At 44.4% G+C, this 18577-nt stretch overlaps 1 protein-coding gene across 5 annotated transcripts in view; it reads right to left on the reverse strand.

The window, feature by feature from the left end:
* Positions 1-17994, reverse strand: part of RHOQ (ras homolog family member Q) — a 28282-nt gene extending 10288 nt beyond the window's left edge. For 4 of the 5 annotated variants that reach the window (XR_010605972.1, XR_010605971.1, XM_065631881.1 and 1 more), the window contains exons 1-4: positions 17661-17994; positions 17464-17522; positions 1543-1707; positions 709-804 (exon numbers count right to left, since the gene is read on the reverse strand). Coding sequence is in view for 3 of the 5 variants with exons in the window: in XM_065631881.1 (XP_065487953.1) it covers positions 709-804; positions 1543-1707; positions 17464-17522; positions 17661-17802 (462 nt within the window). In the remaining 2 variants the exon portion in view is untranslated. The remainder of the gene's footprint in view (positions 1-708; positions 805-1542; positions 1708-17463; positions 17523-17660) is intronic. The other variant, XM_065631882.1, reaches the window with a different exon arrangement.
* Positions 17995-18577: the final 583 nt, after the last annotated feature.

Below are 18577 nucleotides of genomic sequence, written 5' to 3' on the forward strand. Positions count from 1 at the left end.
ATTCAATAGCAATACTTTTCAGCTGCTCAGTTCTCTCTGTATTATTTTTCTTCTATAGTGACACCACAATGTTTGGCTGCAGTCTAGAAAAGTCATCTGAGTGTACTTCCCCCTGTAGGAGAAAAGATTTGTGTTTTGGCCAAAGATCTGGAATGTACTTAAGTTGGTTTGGTTTATAAAAGGGAGCATACTAAACAAGCTCTTTAGATTGGCAGTGGGGTCCTAAGGTATTTTTGATAGCTAAACAGCAAAAAATAATTACAGAATTACATGACCAATTTATGTTTCAAAAATAAGGCTCCATGGATAAGTGCCCTGATAAGCATTATCCATGCAGTGTGTTAAAATGCCAGTATATCATTCTCAAATAATGTCTTAAAGATGCCACCAACTTTTTCCTAGAGTAGGAGAGGCCACTTCCAACTTCAACCACTCTGTCATTTTAATTCTCTCTGACTAATGCTCATGTAGTTTTAATCAGTGTCTACACAGAAAGTTAGAACTATAACAGGGAAGTGCTATTGCACAGGTCTACTTGTTAGCTGTATTCAACAGTATAAGCAAATACTATTAACTGGTAACCAGATATAAGGTTTCTATATGTTGACTGGTAAAAGAAATGGGTGAAGTGGTAAAGGAAGAAGTCAATTAGAAATAGGCTTTTCTGCTTCTTTGCTACTTGGTTTCATGGAGGAGTATCCAGTTTACCTCTTTCGCTAACTTCTGTCCTTGCTCCACAGATATGGGCTTCTCTTTCATATCATTCAGTCTTGCCAGAGTTTTTGGGTCATCGCGAAGATCAATCTAGTAAGAAAGATTGCAGTCACGTTGGATTGCTTTTTCTAAACAAAAGTCAGCAGGCTATATGATACGCTCTTTGTAAAGCAGAATTATTTTGTTAATGGAGTATTACATGTATAAAAATGGATTTATGTCATGATTCAGATTGTGAATCCTTCCTGATCCAAAAGTCCTGGCAATTTAAGCTGTGAACTACTACCTTTAATCCAGAAGGAACAAACATTTATCCTGTAATTCAGCTCTTCAATTAGATGTGATCATCTCAGAATTACCAGAAAGTATATCCAGCAGTGGCAGAAAGATTAACCCAAACATAATACCAACATGTGGGTCACTTTGTAATTTAAGCCCAGTCCGCTGCCCACAAGAAGCAAGAGGAAATTGTCTCACTTTTCCTCTTGCTCCTTTGCTTCAGCAAATATTGGATATGACTAATAGCTGCAGACCCAAGTAATTCCAGTAACATGAGTATGAAGAGACAGTTTTATTTCATAAGTCCCATGACTTTATAGAAAGTCACAGAGAGATGCAGACAACCTTGCATATATTTTAACAAAATGGAGGTAGCTCATGAGAGGACAACACATATCCAGGTTCTTCTGCCACTTGTTAGGATTGTTCCTCCAAAGCCAGAAGGAGATGCTGCTCAGGTCCTGTCGGGCCTGAACTTCCAGCACACAGAAAAGGCATCATACAATGATCTGAATTGTTTAAATTAAAGTAGAACAGAACCAGATGTACCTGTGTTCCTACTAGTAAAAAGGGAACATTAGGTGCATATTCCTTCAACTCCGGTACCCACTCTTCCTTCACATTTTGAAATGAAGCAGGGTTTACCACTGAGAAGCAGATAAGGAAGACATCGGTCATAGGATAAGATAAAGGTCTCAGACGGTCATAGTCTTCCTGAGAAAGAAAAATCCTGTTATCTGCAATATTAAATTGTTGCTTGCATTTTGTTAATTTTAACAGTTATATTCAGAAACTGTATTCATATTTCAGGAATTCTGATGAAGCAAACTTTCTGAATGTTTACAACTATTCCAGTTTAGTTAGTATGGCAGAGCAAAATCTGCATGTAAGGGTAATTATATGTGAATATAAATAACAAAAAACTCTGTGTGTTAATACTGGTGGAAAGTTACTTCTGTATGAGAGTATACAGAACACTACCCTTTAAAAAGTTTTAACTTCAAGAAAAAATAGAAAGGCTTATGATTCAAACATACTTGCAGATCAAAGATTGCCATTTGTTTGACCAAAGAGAAATACACAGGTGTAACTGCTATAGGGCCATCCAGGTTATACAAAGCTAGGCTAAGTTGAGGCTATTTAATGCACTTAAATTAAATGTTCTCTTTTGGATCATATGTAGAGATGATATTTAAGTCCCTCCTTAGAATTTTCTTTCTGTCTCTTAGAAACCTTACCGTCCGGTTGCTAATGATGAGGACAGACAAAGTAAGGATCAGAAAAGACTCTTTTGTCCAGACTGCTTTCTGTAAGCAAGCCCAGCACAGAGTGGGGAAGGAACAGAAATTAAAGATCAAGAACGCTGTCAGGTGAACAGTAATGCCCTTTGGGGCAAAGGGGAGAGGGAAGTAGCATGAAAAGATGATTATTCGGGTTATTCAGAGCCATAGCATTTAAAGCCACCAGTCCTACTGCCAGGGCATACAATATCCTGGGCCACAGAGGTACACAGGAACATTGTCCCTACTGTAAAACAGACACAATATCTCTAACAAGAAAGAAAGAAAGTGGATTTTGCCATAGTTTTTAGCTAAGAGCAGGAGGGAGCATGCCCCAGCTTTTCTCTGCAAGGCTTCCTTTCGTCTATGGCAGTGAACCAATGCCCTACCATTCCTACCTTAGGCTTTGTGTTTTGTTTCTTTTTTTAAAAAAAGAAGAGAAAAAACAACAACAAAAAACATAGATAACCAAGACTGAGCCCAGGCATTGCAGAGACAGCAAAGAATGCTGGGTTTACGCCTTCTTTTCCACAATAAACACCACTTTATTATGGCTGCTGCAGCAGCCTCCCTCTTCCCTGTGCAAGCCCCCCATCTTAATTAAATCTCACAAATATTGGAACAATTTGTTCATTAAGTGTAGAAACAGAAATGTAATTCAACTCTATGTTTGAAACGAGACAGAAAATTACATTTTTGTTTCCTTGGCAACTGTCACATAAGCAGATTATTAACCTATAGTTACACCCTCAAAAAAGCCCTTCCTTGATTGTTACGTTTTAAAGATGGCGTCGTTAGAATTTCAGAGAACGTGTGAGAACTCCCTCAGAGCAGGTTCTGCTAGACCCAGCTTTTCATTTGGAAGTCAACAGCTGTGGGAAGAGGCTGCTGCCCTCATCGTGACATGGAGAAAAGACTGATGAGAACAAGCACTGGAGGAGATCCTGCATTAGCAGGGAGGCCAGTTGGCCAGTTCTCTTCAGTGTCTATTTACACAATATTCTGTTTTGTAATCAGTATTCTCATGTGCCATTTTGATTATCCTCTCTACTGCCAGTCTTGTATACTCTCCAGTCTTGTCAATAAGCTGGAGCATGTTTAGCTGTAAACATGGGCTCCCAGTTTCACAACCACAGTAACTGACACTACTGTGAAATCACAACATTTGACAGGCCTTTCTGAAGCTCAGTTGTCCCCCTGCTAGTGTCAGGCTCCTATCCTGTTTCAAAAGAAAAAACTAGCAACCGTGTCTTTTCCACATCTGTGGATGTTCATCATAGAAGGCAGAAATAACTTTAAACAAATCACAATAGCAACTTGAAACTAGTTAACACTCAATTCTTTTTTCAAGCATGTATTTTATGTTTCACTTCTAGTACTGAATGTAGTTAGATCCTGCTGAGGGTTGCCACTCCATTTTCTAGGGTGGAGACCAAAATCCTAAAAGAAGCTTCCCAACTGCAAATTAGACTAGTCCCTGGAGTAGAAAATGTGCATGCAAGAACACACAGGCAGATCTGTCAGTTGCTTTCAAATTCAGCTCTACTAAATCCTATGCAAGGTATTACTGAAAGGATTTTCTTAAAAAACAAAAAAAATCTAGTTTGAAGTAATAATTTATTCCTACTACCAAAGAGTTGCCTTCACTACATACAACATTTTCCAAAAACATCACACCTGGGCTACAACAATTAGAGCACTGTCTACATGGAATATTGGAATGAAGAAAACATCTCATTGTCACCAGGAATTACTGTTAGTCCACTGACCTTAAAATACCTCTTAGATTATCCATTTCAAATTACAGACCGACCTTTTATTTATAGCAAATTCTAATCATTTTCTGATCTTGAAGACAAGTTACATTTGCGTGGCTTACTTCAAAACTTTCATATTTAGTTTATCTTTTTAAATCCCATTGGATACAAATCCCTGTGCATTTGGTACTGCACCTCGCTTCCCACGTTCTCCTCAGCACTCACCTGGGAGTGAGCAACGTTACCGCGTTTTAAGGCGTGCATGTCACTGAACTCGTTCCTGCCCCTGCATCTACTTATACACTTTTTGATTTACACCCTGTCCCATCCGCACTGCGCAAGCTGTGGGTCCATCCTGTGTAATTAAGAAGTTAAACTGAAGGCAAGTACAATGTGATTGGATGCATCATGTACCACAGCCAAAGATGTACATGGTGTTCACTAAAGCGACTTCACTGCATTTACACTTACTTAAAGTAACAGAGAATTTGGCTATGCCCACCAATCCTGCTGCTTGACACAAGTCAGTGCTGTCAGGCTCTCCTTTAAACCTTGTCTGTGCTACGAAAATTGGGGTTGTATTGATACTCATAGTGGTAAGTAATTCTAATAAACCCTCCTTCCACATGATTAGACTGGTCCTGGGTCCTCCTAAGAGACACCCTGGCTTAAATGTTGCCTGCATCTAGCAGACCATCTGTGCTTAGAGACTTCTGCTCCCCAGCAGTCCTTCACAAATAACAACTGAACCTGAAAACTTTCTCTGATGTATTTGGTTTAAGGAACTGCTGTGCTTGGTAGAAGAATCTGAAACACCAAATGAATTCAGACTGAATGTTAGAGAAGCCTGGAAAAATATGATTGCTTCAACTAAATTTATTTCCTGAATCCAGTGTACGGGAAATAAATGTGGCTTATTCTAAAATTAAATGCAATGGCAAAATGTAATTATACTAGCCAGTCAACATAAATTCCAATTTGAGTGCATGTACACACCACGCTGTACAACAATTAGACTTCCAGTCTAATTGGAGGAGGCACTGCCTGTATATTTAGGCATTAAAAATATTTTTAAAATTTAAGTGGAATATTTTAAGAGTGTGAATAAGATGGGCAAGAAAGCCACTAAGGATCAAAATATGCAGTACAACTCTCAAAAACTCCAGGCTATAGTGAAATGGCTCATTCTCCATCACACTATGATCTTTAAAACAAAATTGTTTCCCATTTGCTGAAGCAAATGAATACAGATAGAAAACCATGCTGAAAATGTGAGAGTTGCAATAACTTTAAACAAATTGGACACAAGTACATTGGTTTAATTAATGATCCCTATAAAAGATATTACATTGCAGCAGGACCCTCCATCATTTGTGGCAACCCAGGACAGCTGCCAATAGAGAGCAGACATGGGAAAGGAGATGAGGTGAAGGAACTAATGACTTGGCTTCTCAACTACAAACTGGGAAGGACTGGGTTTTGTTTTGTTTTGCTTTTAAGAGGGGAGAATGGAAATTCATACTTTTAAATTTTCATTTCACTCTAGTTTTGATATTCTGCAGGTAAGTCTAGCATTGCCTTTATCTTATCTCCTTAGAATCTCTCCTTTAGGTCTCTTTTCCCATGTTACAGCACCTAATAATCTGCCCTTCTGAGACTTTCTGCTGCCTTGTACTTGAATACTGAATCACTGATTTTCACTGTCTTTTGGGTGTTCGGGTGAATTTGTTTTAGCATGTCCAAAATTTGGCTCTTTTCCTGACATTTACCTGCTAAAATCAGAGGTCTTGAGGAACTTGTTATATGCAGACTGGAGAATGGTATTGCAGTTCTGCAGCATTATATTCTTCATTCCAAGGGTTTGCTCAGACTAAAAGCAGAATGCAGTGCTGTATTTCAAGTTGTACAATTGATTTTGAACGAATATCTTTTTTCCCCAGTCCATGGATATCAGCTGAGAGACATAGCTAAAACCACACAAACTGTATTCCTAACTCTGCCACTGACACAATATGTAGCCCTGAGCAAATTATTATGCTCTCTCCACTTGCATCTTCCCATCCATAGAGGTTTGCTAGCTTAATAATGCATTAGTCTTTGCAAAGCACTCCAAAAGCCTTTGATGTACCTAGCTTATGTGCGGTGGGATGTTTTTTAAAAAAATGAACTAAGGCAAAGAGAAGTCTAATAATTTCTGGACAACCTTCTTGACCCACAAAAAGCATTGTTTCCTTGTATTTCTTAGAAAAGTGAAGAGGTGCAGGCACACTTGAGATCACATAGTACTAGAGCCCCTGCAGCTCCCATTTTATGGTATCACGCTCTTCCCTGCCCAAGTTAAAGTGATGGGGACAGAGGCCCTTACCCCTCTCTTAAGAAATGTGAGACCACAGGCCTGTTTCTCCTCTGGAGTGGCATGGGGGTCTCTCTATACAATTTAGAGAGATCAAAGGCAATTAGAGGGGTCACCTTTGCAGTCAATACCTTCCCACGCCTTGACCAAGACCTTTGAGGAAATTCACATCTCTCAGATCTGCTGTTACAAGTATCGAAGAAAATGTTAATCTAGATCCGTTTGGGTTTGGGTTTTTTTTTTCTTGCAAATATGAGGGCCTGTATCTTTAAGCAAATAAGAGAAATCAAATTCAGGTATGTCATTCACACTGTGGCAGGGCCTCCAAGCAACGTGTGTCATGTTTATGTTTTAATCCAGGCCCAGTGTTTTGTCCTCTGATGGAACCAAAGTAGTTAATGATTTTATGTGTTACACAGCTGAGGAATGCAATTTTAACAATACATCTCCAGTTATACCGACATACTCTCAAAAACAAAAGGATGTGCCTATTTCTTTTGTATTCTGAGAAAGTATAAAGTGGATGGGAGGGAACAACATAAAGCTTGTACCACTGGAAGAAAAACTGGAGCTTAACAACTCTAGGTTTGTGATCTCTGTGTTAGCAACCATGTGTTGCTTTCATAGCTTACAACAGCAGTCGTAAGAGGAGGTTCTCACTCCCAGCCATCTGTTTTTAGAGGGGAAGCCAAAAATAGACATCAGGCAGAGTTGCTGGAGGAATCCAACCTTCATGCAGTGAAGGGTAATCACTGCTGCTCCTCAGAAGGTCTCACTGAGCCACACATACATAACGTGCTGGTGTCTGCAGAGCCAGGTCCCAACCAGAAGTTCAAATTTTAACCCATTTCACAGTAGGGCTTGGTAATGACAGACAAAAGTCCTCTCTCGATATGAATTGCCATGCTTCAATTTTCAAAGTGCATTTCAAAGCTGTACTTCAAGACTGCTTTTTCCATAGTTTTCCTCCCTGAAAATGAATTTCCGTTTCAGAAGGCCCCCTGTAATATTTCAGAACACATAACAAGTGAGCCATAATAACTGTTGTATCTAACATGTGCCCCAGGGACTGAGTAGCAGCCCGTAGTTACCCCAGTGGGCACATCCTGCCGTCTCCCCCAGATTATTTGGAATTACGGGCTAACGTGCAGCTCTGCCATAAGCACCAGGCAAAGCCTCCGAGAGCAACCGCCTACAGACCAGGAAACAGACTTCACCCCGCGGCATCGCCCCGTGGTTTCTGATCCTGCGAGAGCCTTGGGTGGGGGAGGAGAGAGCGGGAAGTGGTCTGTACTGCCCCATGCCAAGCACAAATTGCTTCCCTGGCTAAAAAATCTCTGTTGGTTTGTTTGGGGTTTTTTTGCCATAACCCTTTGGAGGGAAGAAGGGGGGAGTGTCCCCAGGACAGTGGCTTCCTGGCACTGCCACTCACTGGGCACCACTAATGCAGGAGCATTTGGCAAGCGGCAGTTTGCCCTGACGCAGCATTGCCACAAAACGACTGCTTGTCCGATCCTGCAACCCAAGCCCTGTTACGCTGATCGCTACATTTGATTTTTCGGTCACCTACATCTGTAGCCATCAGGTTCTGAACACGCAAAATGAGATGTGGTGATTATTCCCTGGCTGTCTCTTCACAGGCTTCTGGGGTTACAGCTTGCATTGCTAAAGAAAGCAGAATTGTCCCAGTGTGGCTTGTTCGCACGGGTTTCCCGGGGAGTGCAAAAAGCTGCCGATTTGGGCCCAGCATCTATTTTTAATTTATAGAAAAGGCTGCAGAATGCAGGGTAAGTGCTCTTCCATTGTATTCTAAAAATGAAGTAAGCTGATCTAAATCCATCTCTCAGTTCCTGTGAGGAGGACTGTTCAAAGGCAGTATGAATTATACATAGAAAAAGCCTAGGGTTTGTGAATTACAATTTTTTTTTTTTTGACAAAACTTTCCTTCTGGCACACTTGAGGACTATGCAGCTGCTTACATGTCGGAAAAGCTTTTCTGTATAGAGAGAAATAACTACCTGGAAGATGGAGCCTAGTAAGACGGATTTTAGAGCATTAGTGAAAAGAGGACAGAATATTCCTTTAATTATACATACGATTGCCTTTAAGTGATCAGAATGGATCCCAGTCTTAATGTGGGATTAAATACTATTCAAATCCTACATTTTGCCATGTGGTGATGCTAAACTATTTGCCTGGACAGTCTCAACAGAACACATCCTCTCTCTGTCACCACAGGAACTTCAAATTGCTGGCTTCTTTGTGGCTTTCTAAAAGTAGAAGTCCTCAAATTTTTTCTAGAAGACATTATTTTAGCATCTGTAACAACAGAACATGGATTCATCTGACTGCAAACAGTATTGGCGAGCACAGTTAAACACCTTATACCAGTTGCTTATCCACTATGGAGCTCCTAAGAAGTGGTAGAGCACCTGCCATGGGTAAAGCGCTTTCATCCCTTTCCCGTGAGAAATCATGAGGTTGTGGGGCGTTTCAGTGCCAGTTCCCTTCTCACTGTCAGTAACCTTACAAACAGCGCTATTCCCTTACAGCATTTCCACTTCCTCCAGGAAAGCAACTCACTCCAGTTTTGTTAACTGCAGCCACAAACAATCGGGATCTTCCATTCTTTCAGATACGGGCAATCAAAGGAAAAAAGTAGAATTCACCCTTGGCACAAGGGATCTGGTCGGATCCTCTGCTGAACCTGCTCTTTGGAAAGATGGGTTCGTTCACTCTGTTTTTTACAGAAGAACGTGACCATCAGTAAATCTGTTCTCACATGGAAAACAGACTATGGAATACAGATGGTTTAATGTGGTTATCTACATAATATCAGACATTAGAACAGGCTGCCCAGGGAAGTGTTTGAATCACCATCCCTGAAGCTGTGTAAAAGACGCATAGACGAGGTTGTTAGGGACATGGTTTAGTGAGTGTTAACGGTTGGACTCAATGATCTTGAGTGTCTCTTCCAACCAAAATGATTCTATGTCTTGTCATGTACTAACCATATAAATCCTGCTCCAGCAAGAATGACTTTTCAGTTAGATGTCCCATTCCCTTTCACTTTTTACAAATAAACACCAGAAGCACGTTCCTCAGTCCAGTGTTGAGTAACAGCTTTGTAAGACAGAAGACTAAGCCTCACACTGAGTCTTCAAGATTCATTCCCATCACGCATCTTCTCAGAAGACAAAAGTACCAGAGTACCAGTGCCACCATGTGCACATGGAATAAACACATCATGGTGAAAGAGTTTCTGGAATTAAAGGAGTTCCTAAGAGTCTTCTGCACCTTGTTTTATGTCAAGTCCCAATTTATCAGTTCCCATTGAAGAACGTGGTAAAACACTCAACAATTTTACTGCATCAGATGTTAAAGCGGTTGAAAAACTGCCTATGTTTTTTTTTTTTCCTAATTGAGGAATATGCCAGCCATCTCACTGCCCATGCCTGAACTATCTGTTGATCGTAACTAAAGATGCAGCCCAGGTCACGCCTGGCATCCGGCCCTTACTGACTCTGCCCCTGCATCCCAACTGGAAACCAGACCAACAAGGAAGGAGCATTAAGTCCTACCGATGATCTTTCAGCGTTCACGGCTACATCTAATTTAGAGCACAAGCTGCCTGAGGCACTTTCAGTCTGTGTTTTATTCATCTGAAGCAATAAGCTCACCTAGGATGTTGATAGATGTTCCTCTGCTCCAGAGAGTAACGCTGCCACCTGCATTTTAATACACACACCAGCGAGTGCCATCCATGGCAAAGAATTATTGCACACGTGCCATGACATGGATGCAGCACAGAGGACTAAAACCAACTGAGGACATTAACCACTAACAAGTCAAACGACACGACCTCCGCAGAACTGCTGAAAGTGTCATGCAGCGTTCAGACACATTTCTGTTAACACAAATGATCCAGTCACCAATCCAAACCAATAGACTGCTCATAAAACCATAGAACAGAGCAGTAAAAAGATACAGTTCCACTCCTCTCTGCCCTCATTTGGCATTTATTCTAATTAAAGAAGGCGCAGTTTTCTTAGAAATGTAACTGATTATTTGGAGGTTTTTAAAAAATGTCCTGAAGCTCTGTCCCAAAGCATCCATTTTAGTAATGTTTTTATAATTCGCAGTAAAACTGCAGGATTTGGAATCAGTGTGCTTCATATTATTTCTTAAAGCCCAGGTTCCTAGAGTCTCATGATTACATTAAGAAAAATCACATCCTTTTCACCTTTAAATGAAAGATAAATTTCTAGTACCCCACAGATATAGAGAAAACTCGAATACATGAAGCCCAAAAGCTTCAAGAAAACCCACATCCAGCAAAGGGCAAAGTCAAAAACCATCTTAATTTCCTAGGTTTTTTAGGTATTGGTATTTAGGTATTGCGGATAGGAATAGCTGTCTCATCATTTCGAATGCCTGGGACTGACAAAACCTCAGTATTCATGAAGTAGGTTTTATGTCCACTTTGTCCATATGTTCTCAATAAAGGAACTGGAACAAAGCTACTGAAGTCAGCAGCATGGTGCCACTAACACAGCTTTGGTTCAGACCCTTGCACATGCTGTACGTCCTTTTGCATTGCAGGTCTGCACTATGGATGCAGTACTCTAGTCTACATTATATTTAGTTTGTTATAAGATGTAGTTTGGAGGCTGAATCAAGAGTAGGCTATGCATGAAAAATACGCAATTTTTATTTTGATATTTACCAAAATATGAAGAGCTCTTTGCAAATGAAACTGATTTCAACCAAGAAGTCTGACTATGGACCTGCCAAAAATTCCCAGGGTCTCGTATGTTCTCTGTCAGAAAACCTCTGCCAGCTCATGCCACCTTACCCAGTTGTCCCATTCCATCACTCTTGCCTCCTGCAGTACAGCTGTAGATTATGTGTTACTCAACTGAGTGCAGGTGCAAACTCCATCTTAAAATGATGTCAAGAAGTAAGAGGATATGCAATAAAATTGTGCTGAAAAAGCAATAATTGCCACTTATGTTCAGTGTTGCCTTTTTAGCTGGTGATGTTTGGATAGCATCAAAACATGTCGCTGTACCTTGAAGAAATTATAAATTAGTAAAATCCAGAGAGAACTCTGTCACAAACTAAAAGGTTAACCCAGGTTAACTGACTCTTAACCCAGGAAAAAGGGATTTTTACTTGACCACATAAACAATGTTTAGCAAGAGTGTCTCTAGGTCAGTAGTCTTCATAAAAATGTGCTTTTAACATATCATAAATTGAAGTTTCAGAGAACCTCTCAAATGTAGTTTGCTTTGCCATTAACATACTGTTAATTTGGTGAAGATATTCTGGATCGACATGTTTTGAACACAGCCCTTACATTTGATTTTAACATAACTCAGTGCCACTATTCAGAAGTGCTGTGGGGCTTTTGACAGTAAAACCAAAACATAATTGTCTTGAGTTTGCCACATGTATTTAGTGAATGCTTTTGGGAACTTAGAGAGACTCCCCATCTGGTGATAAGAATACCTACTTATCTTTCTAGGACAGACACGACACTTTCAAAGTGAGTCCCAGCTCACGATGAGGTGTCTGAATGTAAACTTTGCACTGGGATAATAATAATCCCAGTCAGAAGGCCATTTTTAAAAGCCAATCTGAAAGTAAGAGTTCCTTTCCTTTTAAAGGGAAAGCCTATCTTTGCTTAAACACTTCTCAAAGAGAACTCTTGACATGGAGGTGGTAAGCTGAGGCACGTCACCTCCTTCTTTTAGCCTTGAAAAACTTAAATTTCAGAGAGGGAATCTAGGCACTTTTTTATTTTATCTGCAAATATCCAGTTGTGGCTGCAGAGTTTTTGAATCCTCGTGGCTGGCAGCATCCTTCGGCAGGGAGCAGCTCGGGCCGAGCCATGCCCAGGCCAGCAGGCTGGCCGGGAGCGAGCGCGCAGCTACCAGCGCGGCTGGGACCACGGCAAGGGCGCCAGGGAGAACGCACGGGAGAGGAGGGAGGCACAGGGGAGGACAGAAAGGGGACAAGATGTTAATTGCTAACACGCCATTTTTAGATCTGCCGAAATGACGCTATGGGTTTCGGTGTTTACAGCTGTGCAGTAAAGGGAGGCAGGCTTTGCGTTGTGCGAGACCATCCTCGCTTGTTCCAGGCTTGCTACTTGGCGTGATGGCTGCGTGGTAGGTGCACCTCAGAAGGAGTAATGTGGTCCAAGGAGGGACATTTCTATTTCACAACAGACCAGCCAAAATGATCAGCAGCTGCTTCTCAGTAGGAGACTGAAGTGGTACCTGCAAGAGCAGGGCTGCCAACCAAGCTGAGGCAAACAGCCAGCAAGGAGTACAAAGATTACTGCTATTTCTTGTTTTATTTATAGCAACCACCACAAGTTTGGTGACCATCCATTTTAAATAACCACGTCTCCACCCCTGTTTCCCACAGGCACATTCACAGTTATAACCTTTTGTTTTTACACCTGGCCTTAAGACAGACACTGGTCTCACTAACACTTGGCTTAGCTTTACGCACTTGGGCAGCCCAACCCATTGTAATATAAAATTGCCTTTAATATCATGGCCTCTGTTACAACAAGAAAATCAGTGTATCTGAATTAAGATGGCCGTGGCTACAACCAGAGTAGCCATCAGTATCTGAGTTGAGAGGAACCAAGAAGTGACTTGTTCTGCTCTTGGGCTTAGCATGTTTTGCAGCTACTATTCTGGTGACAGTTTAGCAGGCACCAAGAGCTTTACTGTATCAGATCTACAGCTTGTCCTACACATATTAGCGCCTTTAAGGCAAAGAAATAAAAACGGAAAGCAGAGGAACGCAGTTTGCCTCAGCTCTGTCCAACCAGGCCACGCTAGTATCACAGCAGTAAGCAACACTGAGGGATATAAATGTTATTATTAGGCACTGCACCACTGCAAGATTCACTCTGCTCCTTCTGTACCCTGATCTGAGCTGCCCAGATAGTGGCTTGGTGCCAAACCTGCACCAGCCAGCCACGCTGTGCCTCAGCATCTCTCTTCCCGGGGCAGCAGGAGCAGCACAGGCTTTGCTCCTGCATCCTCCCCATCCTCCCTCCAGGTCCTGACAGTCCTTCACAGCAAAGACACACGAGCAGAGCACCTGTACGTGGTCAGCATGTACTGGAAGAAAAGGACCACACCATGAATGAAAACCCCCAGCAAGAGACTGAGAGGAGGATGGATCCTGACTGCCATTTTAAGCAGCAGCCTTCAGTATGCAGTGAAATTCCCAAGAGGTAACTCCTGTGTGTCCTCCCACTTACCCCGATCACTTGGGACATGGCAAGGGGACACGCAGCACACCTCTCCATTAGTGTTTACAGACATTTCTCCAAAAGTTTTAATATCAGGAGAAGTGCAGTATTACTTACGATAATCACTTGTCACTAGTTGAAAAGCACATGGTGAAGTTGACAGACCCCTGATGAAGCCACAGCTCCCTTTCCCAGGCTGATTTTTCCACGTACCCCTGCTCCCCAAAGAGCAGTACTGACACAGTTATTTTCTGAGAGCAAGAGACAGTACTGCAAAGCCAAAGGCATCCAAGCATCAGCATCATGAGCACATCACATTTAAACTTCAGTGCGTTGATGCTCCCAGCTCCAGGTGATGTACTTCCAGGTTCCGCAGTTCTCACCTTCCTGGGGAAACCACAACCCACTCCCAACCCACCCAGTTTCAGAGCATGGCTATGTGCAGCAGCCAGGCAAGAAGAAGCTGCAGGCTCCACCTCTGGGAGGAATTGCAGGAGGAATGTCCTCTCAGACACCACCTGCACCGAAGTCCCCCCCACCGCCCTGGCACGGGAGCCTGCCTCCACAGCTGCAAACACAAATGGGCTCCAAGAGCCTCCACTGCCCAGCAGCTGTACTGGCTATTTTCTGCTGAACCAGGGCCTTGGTATTTTCAGCCAGAGAAAAGCCTGCCTGAATTCACATACACACAAAGCGGGGGAAGGTCTGTCTGCCTACAGATCGAAGTTTGTGAACTGCTAGTGTCATTTTTCCCTCCTATATACAACCTGGGAAAAAATGGGATTTTAATAGATTTATTCTCAAGTCTCTTAAAACTCGCAAAGATATGAGGCATTATGTCATCAGTATAATTACCACATCTGATCCTGTGTGTGTTGTGAAGAAGCAAGCTAGAAATGAGTACTGGATGACATGAACTCTAAAGCTTGCAACTCCTCTGCCAAAGCGAAGTCTGTCACAAGTTGCTAAATACATAACCACGCAAGTTAAAGAGATGCACAAGCTGGTAAGTCAGTACTTCAGGGCGATGAGCTTGCTGTGCACCAGCTAGAAATCAAAAGGTCTTTAATCCTTGTACTGCTACAGGCTTCCTGCATGGATTTGGAGCAGGTCACTGTCTGAACCTCCACTGACCCCCTCACTCCTCTTGCCCCCAAAATGAGATCTGTAGATTGCACCTATGCACCCCATCCAGAGCTGGGAGTACAAACACGCTGAGGATTGTGAACTGCTGAGATACCACAGCAATCACGCGCTGCTAAGTTTAGATAAAATGATACTGTCAGGCCAGTATTTTACAGTATAACTACTTGGGAGTGATAGAACTAGAAACAAAAGTACTGATGTATGCTGGCACAGAAATCCCGACTTTGAGCAGCAAAGAATCTGAGCCATACAAAAGTCTGTGCAAGCAGCAGGCAAGCACAGATGCAGCACACTGTTTCCTCAACGCAGAGAAGACACCATCAACTCATCTCTTTTCTGCTCTTTACTATATGTATTTAAGCTCTAAAGTAAGCTTTCTGTTACCACATAGCTCTGGGAAGGCAGACTTGTCAGCACGCCCTCTGACGAAGTATCTGAAATAATTAAATTGCTGGATTGGCATCTTCACACAGACACTCCATGAGCATCTCCTCAGTTGTGCTGGATGTTGGTTGGGATGGGGCTCCCATGGGCAGCCCCAGAGGTCTGCCAGTTCCCCCAATACGCTGAAGTGGGATGGGGGTAGTGGTAAAGATTTTATTAGCACCGCAGGTCTGACTAAAAGGGGAGTTTCACCAAGAACAGCTCTATTTGTAAAGGTAGCCTCACTAAAACAGCCTACATGAGCTGAGGCTCTGCTGAACTAGGCCAGCTAGATCTGGTCCTGGGTACATCAGAAACTGCTCTATAATTCAAACTTAAGATTTCAGCTTCTCAGAATCTGGGGTGGGGGGGGGAAAAAGCTTACCTCAAGTTTTTACACATTTGGATATACAATTTCACACTGAAAAGTTTTTCTTGGTAGAACAGGAATACCTTCACTTGCTGTTTGCTGCAAACTGCCCAGTTTACCCTGCTAGCTTTTGAGAAGGCCAAAGGTCACTCGGTTTTGTATGCAGCACATTCAGGCAGAGTGGGATACCACAAAACCATCTTAGTTACGGTTACACAGAGTTACCAACACACACTCCCATTTATAGCGACCAGCCAGCACAAGCAGTTTGAGACAGCATCCACAAATAAGCTATGCATATGTACAGTAGTGCTAGGGTTGCTTTTGCGTTTTCCAATGCTTATTATTAAAAAAAAAAAGAAAAAGAAAAAGAAAAATAGTTGCATCTTATCTAAATGCTTTATTTGCCTGAGCACTAGATCCTCATTTTGTAGCATACTTAAGCAATATTTAAAACGAGTTGTGTTTTGAACCATTTGCTACTAAAAAAGAGGACTATGACAGTAATAAGAAATGCACTTAGCTTGTTTACATTTGACTAATTTGTGTTTACGTCAGTGGGATGACAATCATGAAGTCAGTCTTTTTGGGAAGAGTATCAACCTTCAGGTATCAGGTTTCTGGAAATGGGGCTGTTTCCTACAATTCTCCTGGAATTAATTTTATTACTGATTTCAGGTTTAACAAAGACATAAAAGATCGGTTAAATGCCAGCTCCCTTACTTAAGGCTGTATGCAGATGTAAAAAGGTACACTAATTTAGACAGCAGTTGTTCAATTACATATAGGAATAACATGGTTAAAAATTACAGCTTCGGTCTATGTGAACCCAGTGAGATTATCTTACTAGTTGCTCTTTACAACAAGGAAGCACGTCTGAGGTCATGTGAGACCAAAACACATGCTCACATTGCAAGAAGAAGTTTTAATACAAGGAATACACAACTTTACAAACACCCACACAGCATTTCCGCAGATGTTCCACACCTCCCGAGGTCAGGCCCTTCGCGAACTATTTTGTTTCGGATAAGGCACCTCCAGAGACCTGGGAGTACTTGAACCCAGGAGACCGTGCTCAGCCCGCGGTTGGTGCTGCACAAGTTGAGCCAACCAAGGAGTGACTTGAATAATGAAGCCCTTTAGAAACCGCTACACCAGTGACCCCTCTGAAACATCAAGCATTTTATCCATCATTAAAGTTACTTAAGATATGTGCTGACATAACATCTTTCACAACAGGCTGTAGTCATCTTAACCAAATGAATCACTTGAGTTGTCTGGGACAGCAGAAGAAACCCAGGTAGTTGCAAAGGCAGCGGCTGAGAATTACATTTTATTATTTTCCACCTTTAAGTTGAACGACTCTTTCTAGCTATTTAAGAGCTGCAAATCATAAACCAGGCAAGCTGCGGCAGTCTGGGTCTCTATCCGACCTGACGCGTTTGAGGCAGCAAGTTCCCACCGTGCTGCAGAAGGCACATCTCCCCCCACCCGAAAGCCGGCGGGAGGGTCCCCGCTCCGGAGGGTCCGACCCGGGGCGATGCCCGGCCCGGAGCGCTGCGGGCGCTGGCACAGCCTGGGCCGGGCGCACCGCCCCCCCAGCGCCGGGCCACGCTCCCCCGGAGCCGGCCACGCACCGCTAAAAATAAAGCCCTGACCGCCCTCGGGAATAAGGGTCGGATCGATGTTTTTCTTTTAAAGCTGTTTTTTTATCAATCGCCGCCTCCCCTTCCCCCAGCCAACCCGCCTCTGAACCACCCAGCCCGGACCGCAGCCCTGCGAATAACTTCGGCGCCGGGAGCGCGCCGGGGACGGGGAGGGGGCTGGCGCCGGGGGGGCCGCGGGTAGCGCTCGGCACTCACCTGGCCGGCGGTGTCGTACAGCCCCAGCAGGTACTGCTTGCCCCCGACGGTAACGCTGACTGCGAGGGGGGAGAAACACAGCGGGTGAAGGGGGGCAAACGCCGGCCGAGACCACCCCCGCCCGCCGGCACGGTAAGGCCGGGGATGGAGGGCGGCTGCTGCCGCCGCCGGCGGCCGGGCCCCCCCCGCCCGCTCACCTGCGTAGTGGTCGAAGACGGTGGGCACGTACTCCTCGGGGAAGGCGTCGTTGGCGTAGCTCATCAGCAGGCACGTCTTGCCCACGGCGCCGTCCCCCACCACCACGCACTTCAGCATGACCGCCGCGCTGCCATGGGCCATGGCCGGAGCCCGCCCTCATGGCCCCGCGGGCGCGCCCCGCCGCGCCGGGCCCCCCGGCATCGCCGCTGCCGCCGCCGCTCAGCGGGCGCCCCCGCCGGCCCCCGCCGGGCGCGGCCCCCCCGCCATCCGCCGCCGCGCTGGGCCCGGCGGGAGCCGCCTTCCCCCGGCCGCGGCCGCGCCGCGCAGGGGCAGCGCCCGCCCGGGCGCGGGGGCCGAGCGGAGGCGGGGAGCGGCCCCCCGCGGGGCGGGGAGGGGCGCCCCACGCGTGGGCCGGCGGCGGGGAGAGGCGGCCGGGTGGGCGCCGGGGCTGCGGAGCTGGGGCCGGCGTGCGTGAGCGGCCGCTCGCCCCGGCCGCGGCGGCGCACGCACGGCGGGTCCCAGCTCTGCCCGGGGAGCGGGCAGCGTCCGCAGGTCGCTTGGGCGCTGCGAGCAGCTGCTGCCCCGCGAAAGCGGCGGGGGCTCGGGAATTCTGCGGTGCTGGCCCCATCGTCCCCCCCGCGCCGTTGCCCTGTACGTGCAAAGGAAACTTTGGTCGCGTCCTGTGGCGTTAGCCCGTAACTGAGTCGGTAAGTATGAAAATAATTAACGGGACCAGAAAGGATTTTTTTTCTACGCTGAGTTTTATTGTCTTTGCATCTGAAATTCAGCAGTGGGCGTGTATATAAAAACACTTATGTCTATGGTTTAAATAGCCCTGAGTACCCATTTGAAAGGCTAAAGGACCAGAGGACAGGATCTAGAGAGATACCGCATGAAAAATGAGTGAGATCATGCT

Source organism: Caloenas nicobarica, chromosome 3 (assembly GCF_036013445.1).
Source record: "Caloenas nicobarica isolate bCalNic1 chromosome 3, bCalNic1.hap1, whole genome shotgun sequence".
Lineage (NCBI taxonomy): Eukaryota > Metazoa > Chordata > Aves > Columbiformes > Columbidae > Caloenas > Caloenas nicobarica.